The 19224-nt window shown below is 36.0% G+C and overlaps 3 protein-coding genes across 3 annotated transcripts; 2 read left to right on the forward strand and 1 right to left on the reverse strand.

Annotated features, from left to right (window-relative positions):
- The first annotated feature begins 316 nt into the window (after positions 1-316).
- On the forward strand, positions 317-12699 carry LOC128986628 (methionine--tRNA ligase, mitochondrial-like). Its single transcript, XM_054407089.1, has 7 exons — positions 317-599; positions 2294-2571; positions 4412-4643; positions 9836-10085; positions 10683-10894; positions 11645-11836; positions 12335-12699. Exons 1-7 carry the CDS (start codon positions 458-460, stop codon positions 12691-12693), a joined length of 1665 nt encoding a protein of 554 aa, XP_054263064.1. The 5' UTR covers positions 317-457; the 3' UTR covers positions 12694-12699.
- A 144-nt stretch (positions 12700-12843) lies between these two features.
- LOC128985154 (D-aminoacyl-tRNA deacylase 1-like) lies at positions 12844-14910 on the reverse strand. Its single transcript, XM_054404536.1, has 4 exons — positions 14852-14910; positions 13983-14073; positions 13350-13588; positions 12844-12986 (listed from the first exon to the last, which is right to left on the reverse strand). Exons 1-4 carry the CDS (start codon positions 14892-14894, stop codon positions 12844-12846), a joined length of 516 nt encoding a protein of 171 aa, XP_054260511.1. The 5' UTR covers positions 14895-14910.
- Positions 14911-15952: 1042 nt separating this feature from the next.
- On the forward strand, positions 15953-19188 carry LOC128985155 (D-aminoacyl-tRNA deacylase-like). The gene is made up of 4 exons (XM_054404537.1): positions 15953-16113; positions 17036-17126; positions 17833-18071; positions 18773-19188. Exons 1-4 carry the CDS (start codon positions 16071-16073, stop codon positions 19186-19188), a joined length of 789 nt encoding a protein of 262 aa, XP_054260512.1. The 5' UTR covers positions 15953-16070.
- The last annotated feature ends 36 nt before the right edge of the window (positions 19189-19224 follow it).

A 19224-nucleotide genomic window follows, 5' to 3' on the forward strand; every position in this document is an offset into this window, starting at 1 on the left:
TGGTTATAGCCATAAATGGTAACTTGAAGTGGCATTTAATATACTTTATATATTTTTTTCATATATGAAGCTTTAAATGAAAATTTACAATGCATTTTAAATGGTAGAATTCAAAATATACTATTTTGCTTAAAAGTTTCTTTTCTAAAATGCCATATTTACATTTTGAATTGTCCACTATTGCTGTTAACTTACAACATACCATAACAAAAATCAATTCAATTAATTATTGTCTGATCTTACTCTTTGGGCCAGTTTAATTCCTCTCTCTATGCTTGCTACACGGTCAGCTGTTGCCGTTGACGAAATTATTTGTTTATTTATGAGTGGTCAAATTGTAAACATAACCTATTTGATTAGAAGAAATGATTTATGAGAAATGCTACATTTATTATTGCTAAAGGCTAAGATATAAGTGTTGTTTATTTATCCAAATAGAGAATTGATCAGACCGAAAATGCCACTGTCTTCGAGGGGTTTGTATTTAAATAAATCTTTTTTGGGTAGAAGCCGGCCTGGCTCAAGAAGAAATTGGTCAAGTGCTATTAGTTCCAGAGACGATTATTTTATCACAACTCCTATATTTTATGTCAACTCATGTAAGTTATTTATCACAATTTTACACTTTACTAGAGTTAATTTACAATTTACAAGTGGTTTTTAAGGCCACAAATTGAAAAAGGCCTCTATCCTTGTGGCGTAAACTCCTACTTTTAAAATGAAAGCGAAAATAGAAAAAAGTGGTCTTCACAATCTCTTGAAAAATTCATATAACGTAATAAAACAAACAAAACACCATGTCTGTTGTCAACTCATGTAAGTTATTTATCACAATTTTACACTTTACTAGAGTGGTTTTTAAGGCCACAAATTGAAAAAGGCCTCTATCCTTGTGGCGTAAACTCCTACTTTTAAAATGAAAGCGAAAATAGAAAAAAGTGGTCTTCACAATCTCTTGAGAAATTCATATAACGTAATAAAACAAACAAAACACCATGTCTGTTGTCGTGAAAGCCATTTCGATTAGCCATCCATAAGCTATGTAAAAATTTTAATATTGGCTAGCCTGCGAGCCCTAGGTCTAGTAACTTAACTTATCAATTATATTGCATTTCTTATTTATTATAAGTTTAGGAAAACTACATTTTAATACGTAAAGAAATTGCTTAGGCTCTTTTAATCTTGAATTTGCACATCCACCACACTGGTCTCAGACCTGTTCATGGAGGGCAACTAAGTTAGGCCTAAAGCAAGACATGAGCCAACCCACTACATTTCTGCCTTGGATTAATTTATCATGCGGCGCTACCAACTCAACAAGTTTTTAATATGGTAGGTAGCATAGCCTAAAACTTTAGTCTCAGGCACTGAGAAATGGAGCTTTGTGAATCGTTTTAGTTTTAGTTAGGCCTACTTAACTTAAAAATTTAACGTTTATATAGAGCTCACAACTGTCTACCTGCTCACTAGTAACACTTTGTTTCAACAAATATTTGACAGGTCTTCAATAGTTTGAAAGGATAGTAAAAAACTAACAACATTTAAAAACTACTGTACCAAAAGGCATCAGATTTATAATTGGCTTACCACTAACTGTGTTCCGCAAGGCTTTGACAAAGATAATTTTCAACTAAACTTTAACCAATTTCGTAAGGTTAGGTTAGGTTTGAGAGGAATAAACATAAAAATTTGGAACGCCGTCCCTCGTAAACAAAGTGTTTGGTGGGCGTGAGATTCCACCAAATTTAAAAGGGTAACAGTTGGGCGACATTCAACCACAGGGTGGATGCAAAGTAGGATGCAAAGTGGATGCACAGGTCATGGGGCTCTTACTAGGTTACGAATGGCTGCGTTCCTCAACCCTTGTCAATTTTTTGTTGGGGGCGAAATGTTACTCCATTAGCTTATTTAATCAACAGTAAAAGCGAGTGGGACAAAGTGTTACTGTTTTTCTAAGAAATTTGAGTTTGGTCAAAATGTTACTGGGTCGAAGTATTACTACTCCGTTTTTAAGCTCCTGAAACAGTCCTTAACTTGGGTTGGTAAGGTTTTATTCCAGAGAGATCTGAAACCAGCAGTTTAATTTGAAAGGACCACTCTATACTTTATGACAACTAAAGTAGGTTAGGTCTACTGATGTTTCCATGTTAATTTTAAACTAACACATAGATAACTTTCTTAGGGGAGGAACAATGATTTATATGCATGAGTTTTGATAGGTAGGCTAGGTAAAGTATTTTACTGTTCCGTATTGTTTTTATTATTACCTTAATATTATTCTACATATTTCCAGCTCCTCATATTGGTCACCTGTACACATCGCTGTTGGCTGATGCAGCCCAAAGATTTCAAAGGCTTTTGTGTAAAAAAGATGTTCTCTTCATGACTGGCACGGACGAACATGGATCAAAGATACAACAAGCTGCTGCAAATTTTAAAACCGAACCAATAGATTACTGTGATAAAATCTCATCAGAGTACAAAGATCTTTTCAAACAGTTTGGTGTAGATTATTCACATTTTATAAGAACAACGAATAAGAACCACATAAATGCTGTTCACCATTTTTGGGTAAGATATTGATAAGTTTACATATTTTACCTTTTTAGTGCTGTAGAATGATTAAAACCTTAGCAAGTTACAGTTTGTTTTAATTGACCCTAATACAAAAAAATTGAGAGTGCCAAAAAAGTACATGACTGAACAATATTTTACATTTGCTGTTTATTTTAACAACCATACGCTAACATTTATTAAACACAAGTATTTACCGCTGAGGAATAAATAAGCAACATAGTTCGGCCTGTTGGTGCAACAATTTACTCAAACCGCAGCAATTTTGTACTGTACTGAGAGCAGAACTAATTTCAAATCAAGGAACAAAATTTAGTCCAAACTAAATTAAAAATACCCCCGCCGCAGCAAACCTGCCGTCTTAGCGAATTTCCATTTGGCTGAATTGATTTTCAATCGATCTATTTAAATAACATTAGGTTTAACGAGTACCTAGGTTTGCTGCTACAAGGAAACTAATAAAGTGTGTGTTTTAAGTAAAATAATTATTGCTTAGTAGAAAATGAATATATTTGCCAAGTTTGATCAAAAGATATCCATAATCAAGCAAACTACAACATTTTACAATATTCTCCATAAGAATAACATGGGAATTTTAAATTTACAATTTTTTTAGTTTTCTCCGTAACCAATAACCGTACAAAAACACTTTGACATACTGAATTGTTTGTTTTTTTAAGCTCTTTAAGAAGGATTAGAGAAAAATTGGGAAATTTTGTGTTTTGAGGGTCAAAAGTGAGAAAAACCAATTTTTACCCCATAAAACCCCCCATAAAACCCTGTTCCCATGGTCCGATCATGCTGGATCGCGAACTCATTCAAGTTTATCCCGCATTACACCTTCAAACCAAATTTCATCAAAATCGGATAAAAATTACTCAAGTTATCGTGTTCACGGACACATATATATATAAATATATATATATAAAAGGCAAAGCCCTCACTGACTGACTGACTGACTGACTGACTGACTGACTCACTCACTCACTCATCACTAATTCTCCCACTTCCCACTTACCTAAGAGGCTGAAATTTGGTACACTGATTCTTTAGGCATTAAATAGGAAAACTAAGTGGTTTTTATTCTGATCGGACTCTCGGGCTCCGCCCCAGTGGCTCTGGAGTTTCCCATGGTAACCTAATGAGTACTCATATTTAAATGGAATTAATGAATCATAACAGCTGTTTCAATTAAACAAGTTGGTTGTGTTCTATTATGTTCAATAGCATTAAAGTTACAAGGATTACCAACAGAGTGCAGCACTATTATTTTTTTAATATTTGACAACAGCTAATTTGAAACCAAAAGGTGAGTGAGCGTAGCGAACGAGCTAACCTGAAAGCAATTGAGCGCAGCGAACGAGCTCCAACCGTAAAGGTGAGTGAGCGTAGCGAACGAACTGCAACAAGACGTGTAAGCGCAGCGAACGAGCTCCAACCTAAAGGTGAGTGAGCGTAGCGAACGAACTTCAACCAGGACGTGATTGAGCCATGCGAACGAGCTCACATATGAAGTTAAACGGGGCAAAGCCCGCGGGTACAGCTAGTCTATATATATACCTATATATATATATATATATATATACATATATAAAAATTTGAACGAATGGTGTTTTTGGCCTCTGGGGACATCAAAATGAAAAAGTAAATCGGTCCCGGGCCTAAGTCTTACCATGAGACCTACGGTAATAGCTACTTCCCTATAGGGAAATTCGCTAAAAAAAATCAGTTTTACCCTAATCATTTTAAATTATGTCCAAAGCATGTCATGTGGCAACTCCAATTATGCTGATAACCGAGCTGTTATAAAAATATAATGAAAGGTGGATAATTTTAGAACCAGTTGTTGGCGAGAGGTCACATATACAAGGGACAGTACTCTGGGTGGTATTGCACAGCTGATGAGGCGTTCCTTACTGACACTCAGCTGACTGAGGTCACAAACCCTGACGGAACTAAGGTCAAGGTCAGTGCCGAGTCTGGTCGACCAGTCGAGTGGACGGAAGAAACCAACTACAAGTTCAAACTTAGTTCTATGCAGGACGATCTGCTGCATTGGCTGAAAGATGGTGAGTGTGTTTAATTTTGTGGCTAAAGTTTTGACCTAAAACCAACTATCTGATTAATTTACATGTGATTTTGAGTTTTATACAAAAAACAATATTGGTACCGGTATTTAGGAAATAAATAATACAATTATAATTTTAGCAGTGTAAATATAGTTAGAACAAATTACATATAAGTTAAAGTTACAGATTTACAAAACAAAATCCAGACGTCTAGACGATCTTTTGAGGATGGAAACTACCTCCGTACTAGTGACTTCGATTTCTCTATGGATATTTAAAGCTGCAAGTCCACTCAGTCTATTTGCGCCCATGGAGTTTCTAAGATAGGTCTTAAGTCGACAAAGCGTAGAGAATGATCTTTCAGCTGTACTGAATGATCTTTCAGCAAAGTGTGGATATTGGGAAATAAGTCCTTGTCACATAAGTTCAACAAATCAATTGCATTTCTTGGTATGTTAGCCTGGGTCTTGAAGCTGTTTTGCCACAATTCAAACTCAGCGGTGAGAAGTTTCTCGTTGTTTCCACTGCTTTCACTTATGTCATTTTCATAAAAACTGCATAGCTGCAGAAAATTACGTTTTGTTCCGTCTTGAGGTGTTTCTTTCTTTGAATGTGATCCATCGGCTGATGGTATTAAGCAGTCGAAACCCTTTAATATGTCTTTATGCTTGATGAATCGAGATTCCAAAGAAGCTACTAAAGAGTCGACCCAAGGGATGAAAATAGATCTCTTGTAGTACACTTCAGGGGTTTCTGCTGGTGTCTTGCTTCTGTTTAACTGCCTGCCAACTGTTCGAGGCATCGAGATTGAAGATCCAAAGTTGTCTGCGATTTGGGTATAGCCTCTTCAAACAATGAACGAAATTCTTGATCCACATTTTTTCTTATGGATTTCAAACTTGTAAGTACCGTTTCAGCATGTGTGATTGCAGAAGATAGATCTAAGTCGTTCCCTTGCAGCTTCTTGCTTAGGTTTACAGTGTAACCAAGAAGCTTTTCTGATGCCAAGAGTGAAACTATAAAATCACCTTGACATAAGGAGTTAAGTAATACTACAGCTCCGGAAGAAGAGTCCCTATCATTCCAGGTTTTAATCTTCTCTAACGCTACTTCAACAGGTTGTAGCAGTTCCTTCGTGACGAAAACAGCATCATGTCTTTGTACGCACCTAGTAGGGCAAAGCTGCAGAAGCTTTTTCCTGTTGGTTTCAATATTTACCTCAGACTCGATGCTCTGTTGTAAAACTGCCAGTCTTTTAGGAGTGTTGAAAAAATTATATATCTTCTCCACTACTCCGAAGCAATTTCTGATTGGTACAACTTCAGAAGCATTTGATAATGCCAGGTTAAGGCTATGAGAAGCGCAATGCACATATAGTGCTGTGGGATGAGCTTCTTGAATATACGCTTGGACCCCATTAAACTTTCCACTCATGGCAGCCGCCCCATCGTACCCCTGGCCACGTAGGTTACTTATATCTATATTACTATCTTCAAGTCCTTTTATTAAGGTTTTTGCTAACTCGCTACCTGTAGTAGAGGTTAGAGGCACGAACTTGAGAAACTGCTCACAAATAGTGTATTCATTTGAAGCGTTACATGTTACATAACGTAGGCACAACGAAAAATGTTCAATTGTTGAAACGTCCGAGGTTTCATCTGCTAGAACGCTGAAAAACTTTGCTTCTTTAACTTTACTTGCTATTTTTTCGGTTATAATCTGGTTACAAGTGTCAATTATTTGATTTTGGAAATTCCAACTTATATACGTAGCGTTTCGGCCACATGATTCAAAGTGATTTTTTAAATCTTGATCCCCCGCTTCAATTCTTGCTCTCAGAAGAGCTCTAAAATTACCCTCGTTTTCGATAGGTTTAGAGTTTATTTCAAACTCACCATAATCTCTATGGCCCCTAAGCGCAATATTCTGCCTGCCACACAAAATAACAGTATCTATGATTGGAATAATTCTTTTCACATTGTTTTTTGCTTGAACATCTTTTCCTTTATAAAGAGATTTATCAATTGGTTTCATTTTACTGTCCATAACTCTTTTAAAGTTTGCTGCACTTACAGAAGACTCCTTATGGTATTGCGAGTTTGCATGCTTTTCAAACTTTTCCAGGCCCGGTCTGGCCAGGGTGGCTAATCGGCGATCGCCGAGGGCCTCCGGCTCAAGGGGCCTCCAAAGACAAAAAAAATCAAGTCAGCAATTTTTTATTAAGAAAATGAAAAATTATTTTGTTTTACTGTTTCACAGTGACATAGTCTTGCAAAAACAAATAAACAATAACATGTTTATTATTGTATTACAGTTAAGGGAGTGTTATATAGTCAATGGTGATAGTGATGCGATATCGCCGTGCCCGCGCGGCTGCGTTGTGCAATTGAATCTAGTATCTGGACTCAAGCAGACAGCTTAGCACTTGTACTAAAAGTGATGAGACATCCGACTGGAAAAAGAATTATCGACTATTCAATCGGTTGTTTTTAAAGCCAGTTGTTTTTTCAGTCGAATAAAAAACTGAGTGAATTCCACTACAACAACTGGTGGCGTTCAATCACCACAGTGGCACAGTGGTTTCAGTAGTTTCTGTCATTGCAAGTTAAATGATCGATTATAATTTTACTTTAAACGTTGGAGTTTTTGCGCTTGATTCCTATTGTGTGTTGTCGTTTGCATTAATATTTTATACTTTGGTATAAAACGTAATGGAATGACAATATTTACAATTAATTAATTTTGAAATTTATAGTTTATTACATGACTGACAAGTTTTACATTATTCAGGCCTAATGTCTCTAACTCAGTAAAACAAATATTCCTATTTATTTGTTACCTGGTTTTTAAAACAGATTTTATTATGGGCTTTAACTATCATGAGTATATAAAACACAGTGATTTGGCAATTTGATATTTTTTTAAATCAACAAAAATACATACATTACAATTACATTTTATATATCCCTAAAAACTCTTCCCAATTCATATACGTCAGTTGATCTACAGCTGATTTCATTCGACCAGTCAGCCTCAATACCAAAAAGTCGAGTAGGGTGCTTACGAACGACTAGTTTCAATCACCGATGTGTGTTCGTTAATACTGTTATATAATGCCATAACATAGTAACATAGTAAAGCAATAACTGTTATAATTCCTACTACGTAGAGGATTATGACGTATTGTTTGAAAGAGTACTAACACTTGAATCGTTCAGTTTATAAATCAAACGTGTTTGCCCAAGTGGCACAAGTTAAAGAAAAAAAAGATAGGAAATCTTTCGAAATAAAAACAAATTAAAGTAAAAAAGTTTTAACTTATGGTTAGCTGGTTTCAGTTCCGATTCTACTAACAAATGAGAAGTCGCAAACAGGTAGGCAGAAATCATCAGAAGATTTTCGTAAGCCTTAACTTAAAATACCTTTACTGTTTTTCTGTTTGTCTTTGTTGCTGAAGTACAACTATGGAGTAAAATGTGTGATAAACAGTAGGCCTATGGCAAAAACTCCAAGAACTAGGTTTTGGTCTTATTTTTGAATTGAATATTTAAACAATTTTAAGAATATGCCTTTAAATTTTGTTGCAGCTATAGAGGTCAGGCGAATAGAAATACAAGCAAATTTTATATCAAATTTAAATTGAATGATACCTTAGAATTAGATTTATAAATACAAAGTTTTTTAATTGAAATAAATTTTGCAATTATTAGTTTAATCCAAAATATTAAAAATTTGCCGTGAGAGGACCCCATGGTCCTCGTTTTATTTCTGGCGGGGGGCCTCAAATCACTATCTAGCCGAGGGCCTTCAATGGAGCCAGACCGGGCCTGAACTTTTCTAACGCTTTTTTCCAGTTAGAAAAACCTTCATCAACAAGTTGGCCTGTATGTTGAGCATTACTCTTACCTACTTCTTTTTTTGAAAAAAGCATACAGTGAACACAGTATGCAGAGTCTTCAATACCAGAATATGAAAGCCAAGCATATTTGTTCAGCCACAAAAACAAAAATTTGCGTAGTTGATTGCCATATGATCTGTAAGGAAAGTTGAAACTACTCTCCGGAATCCATTTGTCATTTAAAACTGTTAACTTTTCATTGTCTGCTAGTTTTTTGTTTTTAAACAAAGCAATGTCCAAATTATTTTTACTTACTTGGGCCTTAGGCCTGCTTGTAGTGGCTTCGGAAACATCCTCCGCTTCAATGTCTGTAGACAGCTCTTTACTTGCAGAAAGATTGCCAGATTCACCAACCACATCACTCACACTCGCATCATTTTTATGTAATTTCAACGGTTTAAAATAGTTTTGTATATTAGATTTTCTTTTATCACCGATCACTACAACTGGTCTAGCTTGTCAGACTACAAACACAGCTTGAATTTACAAAATCACAACAAACACTGTAGTAGTACTCAAATCCAAAATTCAACGATGTCAACAAAACAGCACGTAGTGCGAGCGTGTCAAGGTCAAGTGAGCATTGGAGTAACTAGCGGCGCTAGTCTAGCCTAGCGCTGGTCGCTAATGGCAACGGCACGTAGGCAGTGGCAGGTCAGGTGGCAGGCAGTAGTGTTGACAATCACTATGAGGCAGGCGAGTGAGCCGTTCTGTCTCTATCTGTCTGCATAGGCCTAAAAAATACTCGTTACAAAACGTGTGCTCCTTGCTGTATGTAATTTAAATCCTGTTGTAAAAATAGTTTTAAAGTTAATGATATTTTAAAAATTACATTCTGAAATTACAAATGAAACATTTATGTATATACCGCTGACTCCTGGCCATCGATAAAAGTTAACCCTAGGTCCTTGGGGGGAGGGGCTTAAGCCCCCAAAGCCCCCTCCTGGGTGCGCCACTGTGCCTCTGCCACTACATTACGGTCCACGAGAGTCTGCAGTTGAAAGAGGAGCCTATTTACCACGTGACTTTGAAGAAGCCAATGAGGGCCAGGCGCTGTTGCCAAATCTAATAATATTAGCTGATTTGAAAATTTATTGTTTAGTAAATTTTTATTAGTGTCGGAAATTAGTGAACGGGCGATGTTGCAACGCCGAGCTAGTCCAGTCTTGTTATTGGCTGCCGCCAACTGCAGACTCTCGTGGTCTCCAGTAGGGGGTTAAGTGATGAAACAAGTCTCAACCTTAAATAATCCACGTGCAACAATTTTATTTCAAAATATTACCACTGTTTACAGAACGAGTTGTCTACCCCGACAAGTTTCACAAGCAGTTGGTAGGCTGGGTGAAGGAAGGTAGCTGTCTACAGGATGTGTCAGTATCTCGGCCAATCTCCAGGGTGCGCTGGGGAGTGCCAGTGCCAGGCTCTACCGACCAGACTGTATACGTGTGGCTGGACGCTCTCGTCAGCTACTTGACGGCTGCTGGCTACCCTGACCTTCGCTCCTGGCCTCCCACCAGACAAATCCTCGGAAAGGACATTCTCAAGTAAATTTCATTACTTGGGCACTCTTAGGTGATGTCTCTTCTGTAAAGGATTCTGGCAATGATTAATGAAGTTTTTCGCTTTTCACTGAGTACACATGAGAAATTAGTGGCATTGCCTACTGTACTCGTTACTTTGACTAAAGAGGCCAATGCCGTGTACGATGTTCATATAAACAATTGCCCCTTTAAGGGTTGAGTATTGATTTATCCGATTTTACTTTCAGTCTCATACGGTACACAGGTAAAGCACCAAAACCTTTTTCCGTACACATCACACAGCACAAAGTCAATACTTTTATCGTAGACTGGTTCAGTTTTAGTAGAAGTCAAAATATTTGTGTCCAAAGAAGGTTTGTTGTGTTTTGAAATCGTTCAAGGATCAGCTAAAGTTACTGAAACATTTTGAAACTCAAACAAATGTACAGTGAAAAACTGAAAATGAATTAGATGTTATACGCTTGTTGTTAGACCGGGTAAATATTTAATTGAAATATTAAACTAAAACACAAACTCAGCAATTGGTTAATCTATCTTTACAACACTTTCTCCCTTCAGTTCACCTGTCTTTCCCCTCAGTGAATGGAACATTACACACAGGTTCCATGGAGTTTACTGGCCGGCATTCCTGATTGGTGCTGGACTCGAGCCCCCCTCCTCCCTCGTAGTCCACTCTCATTGGACAGTGGATGATGAGAAGATGTCCAAAACCCTCGGCAATGTTGTGTCCCCAGTTGTGGCCGCTAAGGACTTTTCGGCGGCCGGACTTCGCTACTTCCTCCTACGAGAGGGAACTCTACACAGTGATGCTAGTAAGTAATAAAGTTGTTGTTAAACTGGTAATCTTTTGAAACCCAATTGAAATGTTTTGGTGTTTTGATGTTTTTTTTTTGGGGAGGGGGGGAGGAGGAGGAGTGTTTGACTTGCCAAAGCTACTCTGAAACCCATCTCCTTGCTAGGAGAGCTAGCCTGGGACTGTTCAGTATATTACTACAGGCTAGGTACTTAAATCATGCCATTAGGGCTTTCTACAATGGAGTATCCAGTGATTCAGCATACTCGCCAGCTGTTGCCAACTTTTCAAAACGAATATATAGTTCTGTGAGCCAGTCACAGCTTGAGCATAATTAGGCATTATAACATTCTATTTTCTACTTAACTGAGATATTAGACATGACATAACAAGTTGCTATATCTTATAACAAGTAACCATATCAGTTTGACTTTGTTAAAAAATCAGAATATGCGACAAAAAACAGTACTTACATCAGTGATATCTGTCAATCACAACAACTACATAAAAAAAAACTGGTAACAATTTTTTTAACACGGTAAGTCTAGTTCTGTCAATAGTCAAATATTGCTCAATTGTGATGTTACAAAGAGCGGCTCGAGTAAATCACATGTAGTGGGTAGAGTTTAAGATGGCAGCTTTAGTGCTTACGTACTTACCTCCTTCCACACTGAGCGCAAAAAAGTTAGCTCATTGAAATATTGACTAGTAGAAATTGAGCAACCCCGTAAATGGCTTACAAATATGTTAATTTCGTATAACTTTTTAGATTACAGCAATGAAAAAGTATTACGTAAACTGAACGCTGAGTTAGCTGACACTTTGGGGAACCTACTCAACCGATGCACAGGTAAAACTGTCAACGCAAACCAACACTTCCCCGCATTTAACCCTGAACATTACAAGCAATACTGCGAGAAGGAGGCTAGTGGTTTAGTTGAATCTCTTCAAAGAATACCAGGTTTGTTTTGTTTCTGGTACCTAATTTAATTTATTCTGATCATTTAATGTATGCATCGTAACGTTGACCATGGTTCATCTGATAAAATTACATTTTAATCTTTTTCCAAATGTTAATGTCTAGAAATAGAAAATTGCTGTAAATATTGTTCATCTTGTTTATTTTATTATTTATGAATTTTCCTAAGCAAATCCCTGATTATAAAATACTGTATTCCAAAGAAAGTATCAATCTTAAATATGACTGGCATTGATGTTAAGTCATTCAACGTAATTTTCTAGAACTACCAAAATAACATTGGAATTAATGTTTTACCTGAATTTTACATCACATGACAATTCATTGTGCAAAATAAAAAATATTTGTTGGAGATTTGAATTTTAAATACTTCTGTGTGTTGGATTGCGTAGCCTATTTTATTTTTTATTTTGGGTCTTTTGGGCACCAAACACAGAAACTGTACTTAGAACAGCAGTTTAATCTAAACCGATTTTCCAGATCTCGTCGGAGAACACTATGGAAATTTCAACTACTACAAAGGTGTAGATGTGATTATATCTTGTCTACACGAGGCGAATAAGTTTTTTGAAACAAACCAGCCTTGGAAGCTGCGTAAATCTGCAGATTGTGCAGACCACCTTAACTGTGTGCTTCACGTTACCATGGAGACACTACGGGTCTGCGGAATCGCTCTGCAGCCTATAGTTCCGCAGATTGCGCAGCCACTGTTGGACAAACTGAGTATACCTTTGGCAGAGAGATCTTGGGACGACATGAGGAGACTTTCTGTCAATGAAACCACGTCACTTCTCTCGGACAATGTAGTTCTGTACAAAAGAGTGCTTGCTAATAAATAGGTCTTGTAGTCCAATTGGTTTTAGTGCCTTGTGTGGTTTTAAAGTTTATTAGTGTTACATAGATCCTTGCAATATAATATCTACCTATAAATATTTTGGGTTCAGAAAATAAAGGGTAGTGAATTTAAACTTGAGAAAGTAAATTCAATTTTAATCAACAAAATATTTCATACCGTACGCTGCTATAAACTTTTCTCTTGGCGATCGTTTCATATTTTTAGGTGAGTGAAGAACGAATATAGCTGGTCCGTCGTGAATTATATTGACTCTGACTGGCTTTCGGAATGATGTTCCTGCAAATATTTTGAAGTTGAAATATTAAATTGAAACGTAAAACTGATCAAATATTAAACTCTTGTGAAAGAGGTCATATTTGCTAAGAATCCCTTACGTAAGTTATGTTATAAATATGAGGTGTATTTTGGTACTCATCAACTCATATCATTGATTTATTAAGAACGTGATTTTAAAAATCATTATCCTACAGGTAAAAGTGTATCATAATGTTTTTAAACCTTTAACTTTTCCAATGCACTATTACTTATTATCTGTGTTTTGCTGTGTTTATAGGTAGTGGTTGTGTCACAAGCAAAAAGGTGAAAAAGATTGATAACTTAAACAGAAAATGTAGTGCCTGAGAATAGTACTAGTATTACCTTTAACGAGTTTAGAGTCGTGAAGTTGACGCAGCAACTTGATGAACATTTTGTAGAACTTGTAAGCAAATCGAGTTTCCATTGCGTCATCAAAGATAGGTTGAGATCCGTTAAACCCTGATATGAGCCTTTTCTCTTTTAGAACCGTTATTCCATAGCCTTTCTGCCTGATGTCCATCTTCCAAGGTTTGTTTGATAGGTTGTCATTGAAAAGTTTAAGGTTCAGTACCTTTTTGGCCCTAGAAAAGGAAAACCGTTGAAACTGAATAAACTTAACTGATAAACGTAGAATATATAATAAAGTTGTGAAGTCATAGATAGGCTATTGTTGAAAAACCTTATATTAACGTTGGAAATGAAGCAATTATTGAATTATTATAACCAAGAATGGAATTGTTGACAAGATCCATTGTCAAGGTTTGGAATACATCAAATGTAAGTATAAATCCATCGTCAATGTTATATAAAGTAAATATATAAACATAAACACAATTTCTCAACACACTCATTTTACTAATTTCTAAGTAAACTAAGAAATTATTGTATGCATAGAGGTGTCAAAACAATCAAGGTTCAGGTGTCTTGAGTCAGTTATATGTAATAGAGCAAGATATAATATAATATTTTCCTTACATATAATTGAGGTCCTCTATAGAATCATTCTTGTGAAATGTGACTGAGATACACAGTCCAAGCGTCACTGTGCTGGTGATGAAATTACCATCTGAAACATTATTGACATCCTATTAAATATTTTGTTCAATTCTGACTTAGTTTTTTTGTGATAAGGTTAAATCAACAAATTTTGTAAATTTCCTCCACTAACTACTAAATGCTGTGTTTATCCCTTTTATCACAAAATGATGCACCTTTTCCGATGTTTATGTCGTGTATAGAGTACTATACACGAATAGCATCTAGAAGGAGCTGGCTTGATAGCAAAAGATTTTCTACCTCATACATGTAATTGTGTATGATGTCATGTGTGTAATGTGTTTGATGTCAACTCACCAAAAACAAAAACGATGGGAAGAAAATCATATTGTAGTTGACTATACTTTGTTAAAAATGAGTGTTAAAGACTCAACTCAGTGTCTTCCGGTTTTGTTGAATATGTTAACATTATCCATTTAGAAGTTTAATCCCTCTTCTTCATAACAATCTTATTTTTTTCAATTCAATTCAAATATCTTTATTCATTTGTACGTACATTGTACAATAGTGTCAAAATAATCACACAGTTTCAAAAGGATAAAAACAGCAAAACATGAGGAATGATTATAAAAACAACAAATACATATTATAAATCTAGTAAGATAATTTCAACTATCATAGCGACTGATTTGCAAGTTGCAAGCACTAGAGGTTAAAAACTTGATATATGCATTTGAACCATCGAGTTTGTGTACTAGGACAAGATTGCTTGAAACACGTTTGACATAGCTAAATGTTTTGATTGAAACAAAACTTGCTATCAGATTACTTAAGTTGTGTTTGGTTACCTCTGATCTGAGTTTCAAGAACTCTCTGCACGACGGCTCTCATCTCACCGCCACTACACTGTCACTGATAACATCTTGATAACATTGCTGATAGTGGCAGAGATAAGACATTGGTGGAACCAAGCATTTGGGAACCACTGCTGGGTGTAGTATTTCTAACAAGCTTTGTGCTAGAGACCAAGAACCAAAGGAGTTACACAACTTGCTGTTTGATAATGACCGCAACAAATTCCTCTCCTAATGTTTTACTTTGTTAATCGCAAACCATCGCCAAAAACAATTCCCGATAAAGGTTAAAAGTCATCTAATTCATACTTGGTAGAATTGTTCGTAACAAAAGGAAACCAGCGCCCAGGAGTGTTATGGGTTTTGAATTAAAATCCTCTGTTATTTTTTATGATTTTTTGCGGGCTTGGTCTAATACAACTGACTTCTTATAGAACTGATTTGTCACAATTGCATTGTAATGGCATAATATTGAGTCTTTTTCAAATTTTAAAAAGAAACCCGTTTTGACTGGCAGATGTGTTATTTTAATTCGTTGTTCAAGTACTTTTGTAACGTATATTTTTCAAAAGAATGCAAAAAGTAATTTTTTGTATGCTCTTATACTGTATAGTAAAAGATAATGATACAATATTTTATAGATATACACCAGCTCATCCAGTAAGTTATTTTGTTTGGTTATTTATTACCGGTAGTTGTTTCTGTTCAATCATTCATTTTGGTTCAAAGTTCTTAATTGCATCTTACTTTCATTCTACATGACAGCATTATACATTCAGATTTAAATACAAATTAGCAAGTGTGTTACTGCTCCGATGAAATGAATAAACTTACTTAAATAAATTACTTATAACAAAATCCATTACCTTTGTAAGTTATCTAAGAACCGTAATTCAACATACAATTTTGTATTCAAAGCAGAAATCATCACCTTTGAATACTATTTTGCCTTATAAATATAAGTATTTACACATCTTTAACATTTACTTAACATCAAAACAAACAATTACATAAAATGAATTGCAGTTTTACTATCATTAGTTCAATTTAACGTCCACCTGACTAGAACAATGCTAATAAACTCTTATCAAGGGAGCAAGACTGTCCATTCCATTCATTACGTAATGTGGAATGCCTCGTTTGTAGTTTGTTAGTGTAATCAAAAAATCTAACCTGTGAGTGGGTGTGTTAAAGACTACAGTGTTTTAGAAAAATGAGAGCTGTTCTACAAAGAGTGCAAAATGCTACGGTCACAGGTTGGTAACTGAATATACAATTTTATTTTAACACTACAGGATTTAAGAAACTATTTTTTGTTTTGTTGTAAGTTATTTTATTCTAGGATCTCTAAAAGTTTTCTTATGCTTAAACTAAAGCCTTTCCATGGTAGTTAACTTCATTTTTTTCAATGACCCTTTTGGGTTCCAGGAATCATTCATTGATTTAAGTAACCCTAATTGAATGTTCTCTTAATTTTATAGACAAATAAATTTGAATTCTCATCAAACAATTTCTTGGTAAACACACTCATAGTAAGATGAGGTAAATACCCTTACTGCAGCGAGCCTGCAGACTAAGTGAATTTCCATTTGCCTGATTTTTTTTCTATTTATGTAACATTAGGTTTAATAAGTACCTACCTAGGTTTGCTGCTACAGGGAGGGTAATAAAGTCTGTTTTTTTTTTGTAAAATATTAAATATTAATAGCTTAGTATAAAATTAATAAGTTTGATAAAAATATATCCATTAACAATTGACATTTTTAAATTTTCTCCATAACCATTAAGTGCATGAAAACACTTCAATATAATAAATTATTTGTTTTTTAATCTCTAAAAAATGTATTGGATAGAAATTGCAAATTTTATATTTTGATGAAAAAAAAAATGGGAAAACCCCATTTACCGCATAAAATCCCATTCACATGGTCCGATCATGCTGGTTTGCAAACTCAATCAAGTTTAATTTCTGAGGTGTTGCCTTCCGGATTACTTACTAATTTAGAGGTTAAATACCTTGTTACCAATGTAATCCTTGGCAGTCTTAATGGCTACCGGTTTCGACACACTTATGGTGTCATTGTCAAGCCTAGTTGTGGTTGTCGCTCCTATGAGGTCGTTATAAGTTTTCAAAAAAGTAGCCTAATACAGTATATTAAAAACTAACAATGGTTATAGTTGATGACTTGGTGGTGTCTGCCATCGGCACTGGATTGGTGGCTTGGATTGGCTTTGGGGCCCAAGACACTAACGATGATCTAAATTACATGTGAGTTAAGGTAGTTTAATTATTTGTTTAGGTCAGTTGACAGCTGTATCAAAATTGGCTTTAAAATATTTTATAAAGTTTCTTTTTCATCATTAAAAAACAAATTTAACAGATAGTAATATACATGAGGCTACAAGACCGGGAAGTAGATGTCTATGGTGCAAGCATGATAGTTCTTGCGCTCGGCAAACCTGGCACAGGGTATAATGTGAGTAAACATCTTTCCGGATGAGTTGCACAATACTTACTTCCACACTACCCACAAAATTACAACTCTGATTAATTTACACTATTTGAACACATTTTAAAAGAATTTACTTATTCTAAAAAGCAATGATTTAAACCTTTCAAATATTTATCATGCAATGTAAAATTGTTTGATGGTTTTGTTGAGAGCCCAAGAAACTCATGATTGATTTTTTTTAATGTACCGTAAAAATGCTTGCCAAGTTTAACACTCGCCAACTGATTTATCTGAGCCCCTTTTATAATTATCCAATTTCTTATCAACATGGAGACTAGAAACCAGCTTTGTTCCAAAAAAGATGTCTCCCCAGTGAAAACTTCATTAAAATATTTCCTCTTAACAAAATTGCAATACAAGATTTATTATTCTCATTAGGTAATTAGTTACACAAATCGCAAACAAGCTTTTTCATAACCTACAGTTGCTGTATCAGGTTGCCGATTTTTATGAGTTTTGCAGGGTCAACACCCTTCTGACGACGAGATTCTACCACGCAGAACACAGCACGCAGAGATGGACTCGGACGGTGATGGACAAAGGTCAGGAGTTGCTGATCCTCAGCCAGATCAGCCTGTACTCTATGGTGTACTTGGACAAACCGTTCTTCTATCAGGCAATGGGCGCCCGCAGGTCCAAGTCTCTGTACGAACGCTTCATAAAAAGTTTGAAAAGAAGATACAAGTCAGACAAGATACGAGGTGACTTATAATAATAAACGTTAATAATAAAACGCTTCTAGGTTTTGCAACAAAAAAAAAGACATGTAAACATATATTACCATGTTATAATGTTTTTGTTCACTTACACCAAGACCACACTAAAAAAATAGGCCGTAATGCTTGTCAAGCATGACATCACGATAGAAGACTGCAATGACGTAGGTATTTATTTATTTATTTTCCAAGGAAAATTTAAAACAAGCAGCTGATCACAAACGGCAAACATTATGTCATTGCCGTCTTCTATCGTGACGTCATGCTTGACGAGCATTACGGCCTGTTTTTTTAGTGTGGCCTTGCTTACACTAATGCTGAATAGAAAATCTTTAACAAATCTGATTGTGTAGTGTAGTGTGTAGTGGATTCGTAATGAACCAATTTTTTTTCATAAATTCAACAATTGTCTAGGCAGCCAAGCGGATATAGTGCTCACTTTCAAATCTGAAGGTTGATTCCATCTCAAGAGAGGTTGTAGACCTCTGTCATTGAACTATCAATAAATTATGCTGTCTATCAAAATGTCTAAATATGATGCTAGACCTAACAACTAAGGTCTGGATTGTGAAAAAAAACCTGTAAAAAATAGCTTCTTCCCTGGGGGGGGGGGTAATTCACTTAAAAATGAAATTAATGTTTACTTCCTTTTTTTTGTCACAATTATCATGAATACATTGTTTCAGAGGGCAGATTTGGAGCAGGCTACACAGTTTCCATCCAGTCCAAAGGACCTGTGTTCATCATAGAGAGTCCCTACAGTCCCCAATACGGGGGAGCCGGAGGTCCCCCTCCCCCTGGTCCCTACAAGCTCCCCGCTGCCAGAGGGGCACCATCATACGGAGCACCCCCGTATTATGGAGCACAAGCACCTCCGCAGAGTTACAGTGCTCCACAGACTTATGGGGCTGCTCCACCTCCATATGGAGCACCCCCACCCTACGCTCCTCCTTATGGGGCTCCTTCATATTCCTACGGGGCTGCGCCTTCGTACAACACTCCCTCCAGACAATCTCAAACCCCGTACAATCAGTATCCTGCGTACAACTACTCTTACCAGCCCCAACCACCCAAGCCCTACTCTGATTACCCTAATTATTAGCAAATAAATATTACCTAAGTAAATTTTGTATATTTC

Source organism: Macrosteles quadrilineatus, unplaced genomic scaffold (genome assembly GCF_028750875.1).
Source record: "Macrosteles quadrilineatus isolate MER2022 unplaced genomic scaffold, UCM_ALF_1.0 Scaffold_2__2_contigs__length_208266976, whole genome shotgun sequence".
NCBI classification, from domain to species: domain Eukaryota; kingdom Metazoa; phylum Arthropoda; class Insecta; order Hemiptera; family Cicadellidae; genus Macrosteles; species Macrosteles quadrilineatus.